This window comes from Zootoca vivipara, chromosome 2 (genome assembly GCF_965207765.1).
Source record: "Zootoca vivipara chromosome 2, rZooViv2.hap1.1, whole genome shotgun sequence".
Classification (NCBI taxonomy): Eukaryota; Metazoa; Chordata; class Lepidosauria; order Squamata; family Lacertidae; genus Zootoca; species Zootoca vivipara.
In genome coordinates this window covers 16,372,415-16,383,652 of record NC_142584.1, presented here as the reverse complement: position 1 = coordinate 16,383,652, position 11,238 = coordinate 16,372,415, and the positions used below count along the sequence as shown (strand labels likewise).

At 44.8% G+C, this 11,238-nt stretch overlaps 1 protein-coding gene across 1 annotated transcript; it reads left to right on the top strand.

Annotated features, from left to right (window-relative positions):
• Positions 1 to 8,371: 8,371 nt before the first annotated feature.
• Positions 8,372 to 8,656, top strand: SMIM36 (small integral membrane protein 36). Its single transcript, XM_060271061.2, has one exon. The coding sequence runs from the start codon at positions 8,372 to 8,374 to the stop codon at positions 8,654 to 8,656; it is 285 nt and encodes a 94-aa protein (XP_060127044.1).
• The last annotated feature ends 2,582 nt before the right edge of the window (positions 8,657 to 11,238 follow it).

Sequence of the window (11,238 nt, the reverse complement as noted above, 5' to 3'; positions counted from 1 at the left end):
TGCCAGAAGCCCCATTCTATTCTAGTATATAAGCCCTCTCATTTCCTTAAAATGCATCTATGATATTTCCCTGAACCTGCTTAATCCTTTCACTGTAAGCTGCTGAAGCTTTGCTTATATGAAGCAAGAGCCTGTTGCAATAATGCTTATGACTGCTGCTGCTGCAGGAATGAACTCTTGATTCTCAGTAGAGTTCCTGTGATTGGCATGAGTGTGGCTTTAGTATCACCTCCAAGCCATGTTGGTACCTCTGTTGTACAGTTCCCACAGTCCCAGATCCGTGATCAAAAGAATCAGAGTCAGCAAGCTATCATGCCTAGTCTCAAGCAGAGCCCAGTGAGACAGACAATTGTAGGAATATTCCCAAGCAATATGGCCAATAATCTGGGATGGTGGGAATTGTTGTTGTTGATGATGGTGATGATGGTGATGATGATATGCCACCCACCTGACTGGGTTTCCCCCAGCCACTCTGGGTGGCTCCCAACAAAATATTGAAAACCATTAAAAACCACCAACCATTAAAAACTTCCCTAAACAGGACTGCCTTCAGTGTTGCATATTTAGCAGATTAATTGCGCTGCAGAAAGCATGCTGGGGAGACCACACGTTCAGGAAACAATGAAGAAACGCAAAAATATATTTTGCTTGGCTTTAATTACAAAAACAAAAACTCTTACATTAAATTACATTACATCTATAAGTATGACCCATTCACCAGGGTACTGAGAGAGGTACATGCTTCTCTTTATATCCCAATTGCTGACACAGCTTAATTAACACAACTTAATAGCACCTGCTATACTGCTTCACAGCTGTAAAACTAGGTCATGATATTTACTCTGTCCGTTAAAGAGATACACATCTTGTGAAACAATAATGAACCTTAATACAGTGGTACCTCGGTTTATGAACACAATTGGTTCCGGAAGTCTGTTCATACACTGAAGCGTTCATAAACTGAAGTGAACTTTCCCATTGAAAGTAATGGAAAGTGGATTAATCCGTTCCAGATGGGTCCGCGGAGTACTCAACCTGAAGCGTACTTAACCCGAAGCATGGGTGTAATTGGTTCCGGAAGTCTGTTCCTAAACTGAAGCGTTCATAAACTGAAGCGAACTTTCCCATTGAAAGTAATGGAAAGTGAATTAATCCGTTCCAGATGGTGTGGCATTCGTAAACTGAAAATTCGTAAACCGAGGTGTTCGTAAACCGAGGTTCCACTGTATTTAAAGAAACCATTCAACATTCAGATGTCTTCTAAAAGTCAGGTGGTTGTTTATTTCTTTGATATCTGATGGGAGGGCGTTCCACAGGACGGGTGCCAATACCGAGAAGGCCCTCTGTCTGGTTACCTGTAGGCCCTCGGAGCTGGACCTCATTGTCCCGGCTGGACGATGGGAGTGGAGACACTCCTTCAGGTATACTGGGCCAAGGCCATTTAGTGCTTTAAAGGTCAGATGTCAGGGACTGTGCTGAGGAGGGCTGCACAGAAGAGGAATGGTGGGAGCCTCCCTCTTCCTCTCCCCCTGCTCCTAATCTGGATCTTGAATCTTCCCAGGAGCAGGACGACAGTATAGATTTGGAACAGTGGTTTGCAGAGGGGCATAGTTCAGAAGGCAGAAGCTGAGAAATACTGGATGGGGAACAGCTAGGAGAAGAAACACTGGGAGAGAGGGGGTTAACAGATTCACTGTCTCCGGAAAGCATTCATCCGCTCTCCCCAAGGTCAAGAAGAGCTGAGAAAGTGGCAGAACAGAAAGCACACAAACCACAGAGGGGACAGGCTCAGATTACAAAACGCAGACGTGATGTGGATTAATAAGGACGTAAGAGGGTGGGATTCTTAATTGGGAGCACCGCCATTTCCAGGAGATAGGTTCTTTGTTCTCTCACTGTGATTATTAAAGTTCCTAACTGGTAAGAAGACTCCCTTCCCTTTCTTCTGCTTATCTACTGCCACGGTGGGGAGGAAGCCAATTCCCTGAAGCCAATTCCCTGAAGCCTGACACTGACACCAACACCAACACTTTGAATTGTGCTCGAAAACGTACAACACCACTTTGGTCCTCCTACTTGAGACTATAAATGGTAACAAGACCTAAATTGTATACAGTGGAACCCTGCATTTTGTGGCACCTTGGCCATGATGTTCACATTTCCTTTTTCTGTATACTCGTATTTGTGTGGGTATCTTTTTGTACATAATACCTTCTGGCTAAGGATAACATGCCGTGCATTTAATGGAGCGGGCTGTAGTCCAAGTAGTTATGCCACAATAAATCTGTTTGTTCTCCCTATGCCGCACAATCCTTTGCTTCTTTTTTTGACTGCGCCAGACTAATACATCTAACCCCCTCTATAATGCGTCCCTTTTAAAATCAGCAGTCTTAAGCACCAATGTTCTTACGGTGCTGATAACAGACAACGGGAGACTGTCTGGCAGCTAATCCCATCCTATCCTTTACCTGTCTTGCTGAGCTATTGTCCTGCATATGGCACACCCAGACTGCTGACGTCTTTGCTTCTCTCCTTCCCTTCCTCTTCCCACTAAGCTTTGGTGGATTTCTTTCTCTATATCCTCCAGCTATTCTTAGCAGCCCCACTGCTATCTGCCGGCAAAAGCAGCTAAACCAATCAACCTGTCTTGTTAATGATGATGACTAACCACCACCTGGTTAGTTGGTTGGCTTGATCAGCTGGAGTTGTGCAACAATTTTGAGAAGTTGTTTTTTAGGGAGTTTTTCTGCTTCCGTGGCAGGTTGGTTCAGATCCCTCCACAGATCTGAAACCAACAAGATCAGGTTTAGCAAACACACACACACAATGCATTCCCAGGAAATCATTCCTTAGGTGAGTGTTCATATGACGAGTCAATGATTTCCATTGACTTCTATGGTGAAATTTCTAATGGGTTCCCGACCATGGAATATTGACCTCAAAATAACAAAAAGCAAAGACAAAAAAAAAAGCACCTGAAACTTTGTGAAAGGCAAACAACGAAGGGGAGGAAATGCTCTCTTGATTATCCAATCTCTCTAGGGTTGCCAGACTCAATAGAGGACAGGACTTCTGTGCCTTTAATTGCCCTGCTCTCTTTTGAGTCTGGAAACCTTAAAGAGAAACCAGCAGACCCTTTGCTTGGAAATTAAACAAAGGGTCTGCTGGTTTCTCTTTAAGGTTCCCAGACTCAAAAGAGAGCAGGGCAATTAAAGGCACAAAAGTCCTGTCCTCTATTGAGTCTGGCAACCCTAAATCTCTCCCCCTCCCCTCCCACTCCCTCCCTCCATGGTTTCTGGCAAAATGGCTGCTGTGGACCATAGCTGTCAAATTCTCCTTTTTTAAAAAAGGGAAATTCCCTTCTGCTGAATAGGCTTCCTCGCGAGAAAAGGGAAAACTTGACAGCTATGCTGTGGACCACAAAATGGCATGGCTTGTTTAAGGCTGCTTGTTTGTTTACAGTGCTACAAACACCTAGGACATGTCTGAATCATCCCTTTGAACCAGTAAATAAATCCAAAGTTGTGTTATTTCTGAATACGAGGCTGTGTGCATCAACAGTAGTTATTTCTCACAAATGACTTCACTTCCATTTATCACCACCAGATGGCATACGAATAAAACACTCATTACCTGAAGTGCACATCCCTAAGTAAAGCGAATGGTTTTGAAATGGCATATATTGCATTCATTTTCAAAAGGTAAATTAGGTCTCAGACCACTCCCGGGGATCAGCTTGATTTAAGGAGGACTGCAAACAGCAGTGCCACCACTGTACAAGTATATGGGGAGACGTAATAATGAAAAAGCGGACCCCCTCAATGTGGTCTTATGTGCAAAATGTTTGAAGACTACTGTTCCAAAGAAACTCAGAAGAGAACATGGCTAGCTTATCAATGAATGAGTGGTCTAGAACTGGTTTGGCATTCTCCCTCTATGTGAGATTTTTATAGCCACACAAGAAAATGGGGTTCTTTGAAGGGCTCCTCTACACTTCTACTCATCTAGCCACTGCCCGCCATGGAAAACCTGTTTGTTTGTTTTTAATCACCAAATCCAAGTAAATGTCAATCAGGTTTTCCATGGATTGTTGTTTGCTCTGAATCAGCAGCAAAGAGCAGGTTTTGTCATGGAAAGTGGAGGGAAACCTCTTATACCAATGCATGGATACCAATGCATCCCATAAGTGTGGATGAAGCCTGATGGGTGTTGTTGTTTGATATGGATTTAATTGGGACTTTTTAGTCAGCATTGCTAAAAGGTGTTGCCTTCATTCCATGATAGCTTCTTTGGATTAAAAATTCAAATGCATCAATAATAACCATTCTGCATGTATTTCTAGCTAGAAGCCAATGATGCCAATATGCATTTCATTCCTAGAGATTGGGGAGAAATTTGGTTCATGTTTGAACATGAGCCTACCAACTTTCTGAAACAATATTTGAACCACAACAAAGCCGACCTTAAAAATTTGCACTTTTCTGAATTTTGTGATTCCGCTCTCCAGCCACATAACAAATACAAATGTGATTGCACTAGGGCAGGCATAGGCAAACTTGGCCCTCCAGATGTTTGGGACTACAACTCCCATCATCCCTAGCTAACAGGACCAGTGGTCAGGGACTAACTATGTTAGTGAAAATAGCATACAGAAAGCACTATATTAAGGGAAATAGCCCTAATAGTATTAGGGAAAAAATGAATACAAACACCTGTATATTGGAACAAATTGGTGAGTTTTCATGAGGACATTTTTTTAAAAAGGAACTTACACGAAAATGTGGGGAGCTGTACTAAAGGTTGGAAAACTGAAAAGCTGAGACAATCCAAACTTGTCAAATTCGCCTATTTCTCCTCATTCCTTTGTCTGGTGTCTGAGAGGCTCTGATTAGAAGATTCGTGATTTCCAAATTGAATTGTATTCAGCACCAAATTAATGAGACAGTCCACAAATAAGCCTCTGTGGAAGCAGGTCCCTCTGGAGGCAAATGGAGCACCTTTCACTGTGAGAGGCATTGCTTGACACTCAAACATTTCATTTTCATTTTCCATTCCGAAACAACCTACGCCTAATGCTCAATTTCACTAAGTTCCTCTGACCCTGCCCTTGCACTGCAAAGAAGCTTATACTTACACCGGCTTCAGAGCCCCCTGGTGACCTCTGGCAGAGACAAGGAAACGATTCCATGCAAACCAGCCCAATTCTGTTTTTTGCAGGCTGGGCATCAGCACCCAGCAAGGTGGGGCAAATGCCAGGGCCCATGGGCACATAATGGCAGCAGCCAGAGCAGCAGCTTCTTCTTTGGCAATCAGTTGTAGCTGAGTAAGATCGTCTTCCATAAAAACAGTTTTAACAGTAGTCCGTAAGTGACTGCGGGGGCCATTTCTGGATCCATGCGTCCTTCCACAGTGGGGACATAGGTTTCTGGGTGGGAGTTGATCACGGTGAGGGTTGGCCAAGCATGCTTTCCGCTTAGCATGTTTCTCCCTTCCGCCCTGAGTTCGAGCATCTTCAAAGCCCATGACACCTTTGGTAAAGGCTGTTCTCCAATTGGAGCGCTCGCAGGCCAGTGTTTCCCAATTGCCAGTGTTTATACTACATTTTTAAAGATTTGCCTTGAGAGAGTCTTTGAACCTCTTTTGTTGACCGCCAGCATTACGCTTTCCATTTTTAAGTTCAGAGTAGTTGCTTTGGAAGACGATAATCAGGCATCCGCACAACATGACCAGTCCAACGAAGTTGATGCTGGAGAATCATTGCTTTGACACTGGTGATCTTTGCTTCTTCCAGTACACTGGCATTAGTTTGCCTGTCTTCCCAAGAGATGTGTAAAAAAAATTCGGAGACACCGTTGATGGAATCTTTCAAGAAATTGGAGATGGCCTTTATAAGGGGTCCAAGTTTCACAAACATACAGTAAGGTTGGTAGTACAATAGCTTTGTAAACAAGCCTTTTGGCTTCCCTGCAAATGTCCCAGTCCTCAAACACTCTGCTGTCGCAGAGCTCAGGCAATGCTGGATTTCGGCATCAATGTCGGCCCTTGTGGGAAGATAACTGCCCAGGTAGGAGAAGCGATTGACATTTTCCAATGGAGCAGCACTCAGCAGAGCACAGCAGAGGACTGGAAAGTAGCTTTGTTACTCTTGAATGGCCTTGGGCATCCCTTCTGCAGATTGATCTTCAGTGCCACACCACCAGGATCCAGGCTCTAAGTTGTCGTCTTCTGTGCTCTGCCTGTGGGCGGGGCTCTTGGATGAGCAGCTCCCACCACCCTTCCTCATCCAGCCAGTCCCTGACATCACCGCTGCCTGCTGGAGCTGCAGACAGAGTCTGTCTGGTTTGCCTATACCAGATGCAGAGCCAAAAAGGGCACTGCAACAGTGACAAATTTTGGTGTTGCACAGGGTGCTGCTGAAATTTGAAAGTCTAAAGTATGCCACCGCTGCAGTGGCAGGGATAGAGGCACCAGAGAAATACCCAGAGAAGGAGCTGCAGCAGCCCCTAGGGTGGGGCAGGGTGGGAGTACAGAAGGCAGCTTGTGCAAGGCATCTTCAGATGTTGTCTAGTGTTGACACTTACACTCCCTTCTCCATCCTCCAGCCACGCAAGGAAGAGGCATTAGCAGAGTTCAAGGACACAGTTTTCAGTCAGGCAAGGAGAGTGCAAAGCAAGGCTGGTGAGAGATGTGGCCTGGGGGGAGGGGGATTGGCCTGGGGAGAAATAAAGAGTGCTTGAGGGCCCCATTTGGCCTCTGGCACTGAGGTTCCCCATCCATCAATGTAAGTCACTGCCATCCCCCATTTTGCAGATGGAGGTACTGAGGTAGACAGAGTTGTTTGCAAAAAGCCACCTAGAGAAGATTTGAGATTTGAACTTGGGATTGCCTGATTCGTAGCCCAGTGGTTTCATCCGTTCAATATTCCCATAAGTACCGTATATTCAGTTGCAGGACCAGGAAGAAAAGGAGAAGATCTTCTTTGTATATCTACTCTACAGATTGTAACCTGTGTCAAACTTTTAAAAAATGTCCCAGCCTGGGAATTGTAGTTCTACGATGTTCTGGCCACCTTGAAGAAAAGAGATGCAGCACTCTCCCTATTGAAAGGACAATTCCTAAGATCCTTTGAGGGAAGTAGTTATAAAATGTGCAGTACAAACAGTGGCAGCCCAATACATTTTGCTCTCTGAGGTGAAAGCCATGGTGGTTGTCATCGCCCCAAATCCGTATTCCTTTTTTCTTTTTTTAAAAAAAATGTATTTAAAGAATTCATATCCCGCTTTTCACTATGTCTCAAAGCAACAGACTGGGGAAGGAGGAAATAAAACATATAATAAACAAAATTCAAAACAGGTTAAAATTTCAGAAAATAGAAACATTAGAGCAACATTCAGAGACCTGAATGAAAACTGTTTTAACCTGGCACCTGTGGCTGAGCGGGAACGGTGCCTGCCTGATATCTAGTGGAATAGAGTTACATAGAACTGGGCCTGCTGCACTGAAAACACAACACCTCATTGTCACGAGTCTTGCTTCTGACAGCACTCCTCCAGATTCCATACGCTAAAGCAGGCATCCCCAAACTTCAGCCCTCCAGATGTTTTGGACTACAATTCCCATCTTCCCCGACCCCTGGTCCTGTTAGCTAGGGATCATGGGAGTTGTAGGCCAAAACATCTGGAGGGCCGCAGTTTGGGGGTGCCTGCGCTAAAGCATCCTCTGCTGTAACCGTGGAGAGCAAGTGAAAGATGCTGGGCAGGCTTTGTAGTACACACAGGCCTGTCCTCCTACGCCATGCCGCTGCTCCCTCCTCCAATGGCACCTGCGGCATCTGAGGCAGCCACCTCACTCTGCCCAATGGTAGGGCCAGCACTGAGTGTAATACACTCTAAAGAACCCTTCAGAATCAAAGTTTCCCCATAGCGCAAAAATGAGCCGCTGCCCATTTCCTGGTTTGCGTACCATCGCAAGACGGGAGGAGAACCGGAGCAGGAAAATTGATGATGGTTAATCTGCGTCTCCCCCCCCCCATGTCTGCCAAGGTTGAGCGCCAGGCCATGGGGGGATGGGGAGAAAACATCCATCTGAATATTGCACTGCAAAGAAACATTCGGATGCAGCTCCTGCCACTGTTGGCCATGGGGTATTAAAAGAGGGAGCTTAAGTTATTAAACTGAGCAGCTTTAATCATGCAGTTTGAGGGGGGGAGGACCCATTGCTAGAGGAGTGCACAGGATTAAAGTATTTTTACCGCAAAGCCAATACATCTATCAGTTAGCTACTGCTCTGCTAGCCTGTGCGAGACAGTGTATGTGCATATGTATACCTGCAGCTCCTTTCGCAGAGATCCTGCTAAATATTATGGGATCCGATGGATTTTTATTTAGAAATTGACCCGGTTACCTTGAACCTGATCATCCTGGTTGCTAGCTATGTCATCTTGCTCCTGGTTTTCCTGGTTTCCTGTGTGATGTATGACTGTCGAGGGAGAGACCCAAGTAAGGAATATGCTCCTGAGATCCCAACAGAGAACCAGCCTCCGATCCGGCTAGTGGTGATGCAGCAAGGGAACCCCAGCACCCGCTGGGCAAAAGGACCTTTCCCCACTTATGAAAACCCTCCCGGCCCGCAAGGGAAAAGGACTACGATTGTATAAATTCCATTGCTCCAGGGTCCAAGATTGCCTCACCTGTGCCATGTTTACATCCTGCTTGCAGAAGGAGAACACAGCAAGGTAAGTCCAAACTGACAACTTGGGTTTTTTGCATACTCTGCGGAGCGGGGTGATCTTTTGTCCTAAGTTCACTTTCGCTCCCACATGTGAGCAACAAAGGAAGGTAGCTTTAGCCCTCATTTGATTCAAATGCCATCTATTTCTTATTTTCACTTAGGGCACCCCTCTTTGGCAGGTGTGTTAAAAAAAGAAAAGAAAAAGGCAAGCATCAGCCACCCAACTGGGCAGCCATGCACATCAGATCAAAATAGAGCAAGGATCCCTCAAATATACAAGAAAGAAAGAGATGCAGGCAACAGAGTTAAAGGAAGCAAACATAAACTTTTCTCTGGAAATTGTTCTCTCTGCTGCTGGGCAGGAAGGGAGCAGAGAATGACAACTCAGATAGCTCAGTCAGTAGAGCCTGAGATTCTTAATCTCAGGGTTGTGGGTTCAAACCCCACATTGGGCAAAAGATTCCTGCATTGCAGGGGGTTGGACTAGATGACCTTTGTGGTCCCTTCCAACTCTACAATTCTATGATTCTAAGAAGCATAAGCACAAACCTCTTCAGCTTTGAGGATGCCAAAGATTGCAGGTCTGATGTGTCTTCAACAAAAATAGACATTCTTTGACAAGCAGCTGGAACTTAGGGCTAGGGATGGGGCAGTGGAGGGGGGACACTTATTAAATAAGGCGAACTTATTTAATTTTCACTTCCTCAGTGTGGGAACCAAAATGCAGCTTTCCCTCAAAACTCACACTTCAAAATGTGATGTCTACAGATGTCTGCGTAAAATGCAAATATTTGGGAAAACAGTTTGCAAAAAAAATGTGTTGCCCCAACCGCTCTGTGCGGCTTCCAACATAAATAAAAACATAATGCAAAAATAAAACTTTTAAAAGAGTTCCCTATACAGTGGTACCTTGGTTCTCAAACTTAATCCGTTCCGGAAGTCCGTTCCAAAACCAAAGCGTTCCAAAACCAAGGCACACTTTCCCATAGAAAGTAATGCAAAATGGATTAATCCGTTCCAGGTTTTTAAAAACAACCCCCAAAACAGCAATTTAACATGAATTTTACTATCTAACGAGACCATTGATCCATAGCTGCCAAGTTTTCCCTTTTCTCGCAAGGAAGCCTATTCAGCATAATGGAATTTCCCTTGAAAAAAGGGATAACTTGGCAGCTATGCATTGATCCATAAAATGAAAGCAATAAACAATGTACTGGAGTCACACAATCAATGAATGAATCAGTAGCTGAACTGGGTTCCACACACTCACACACAAAAAAGAGCAGCAAAAACAAAAACGCAAAATAAATAGCAAAAACAGACAGACCTCAGCGTAACACTCAAAATGGAAGTGTGGCACTCAAATCAGAAGTGTGGCACTCAAAACGGAAGCATAACACTCAAAACGGAGCACATTCAGCTTCCGAAAAATGTTCGCAAACCGGAACATTTACTTCCGTGTTTGCAGTGTTTGGGTTCCAAGTTGTTTGAGTACCAAGGCACTTGAGAACCAAGGTACCACTGTACAGGGCTTCTTTCAGATATATTCTGAAGGTTGTATAGTTACTTATCTCCTTGACTTGTGGGTTGCATAACTCCATAAAAAGTAAAGGGACCCCTGACCGTTATTTCCAGTCGCGGGCGACTCTGGGGTTGTGGCGCTCATCTTGCTTTACTGGCTAAGGGAGTCAGTGTACCGCTTCCAGGTCATGTGGCCAGCATGACTAAGCTGTTTCTGGTGAACCAGAGCAGCGCACAGAAATGCCGTTTACCTTCCCGCCGGAGCAGTACCTATTTATCTACTTGCACTTCGTGCTTTCGAACTGCTAGGTTGGCAGGAGCTGGGACCAAGCAACGGGAGTTCACCCCGTCACAGGGATTCAAACCGCTGACCTTCTGATCGGCAACCCTAGGCTCTGTGGTTTAACCCACAGCGCCACCTACATAACTCCTTACCCTCCAACATTTCTCCAATGAAAATAAAGACAGAAAGCCCACACCATAAACTGCAGCCAACAAATTATTTATGTTGATTGTAAGTTGCTTTGGGATAAAGTGACCAACAACTGTAAGAAATATAATAAAATAAATAATTATAAACGGATTGATGTTGGCTTTTCATCCTTGGTAGGAGGGGAAACACCAGATAGTTCATACATCTAAACTTCCTCATTCTCTTTGTGGCTTTCAGCATTAAACAATAGTTGATGTGGTAAGGACGATGCACAGATCACATGTCAGCCAGAGGGAATTTCTATGAATAACTACTAATCTCTGCAAAAATGCCTTTTCAGAGTCAGATTGCAGCATTGGGTAACATGAGCTGAAATATTCTGGAAGAATGTACCTATTAGTATGTGATTGAATCAGTCTACAAATCGTGTCCTCTCTCAAAGAGGGGACGTGTTGTGGTGAGACCTGGAGACTGACCTCCTGTGTTGTGGGTGGGTAAGATTCGTCAGCCACAACACCCGATTGGGTTCAATCTGGCCAATGGGGCGCTGTCCA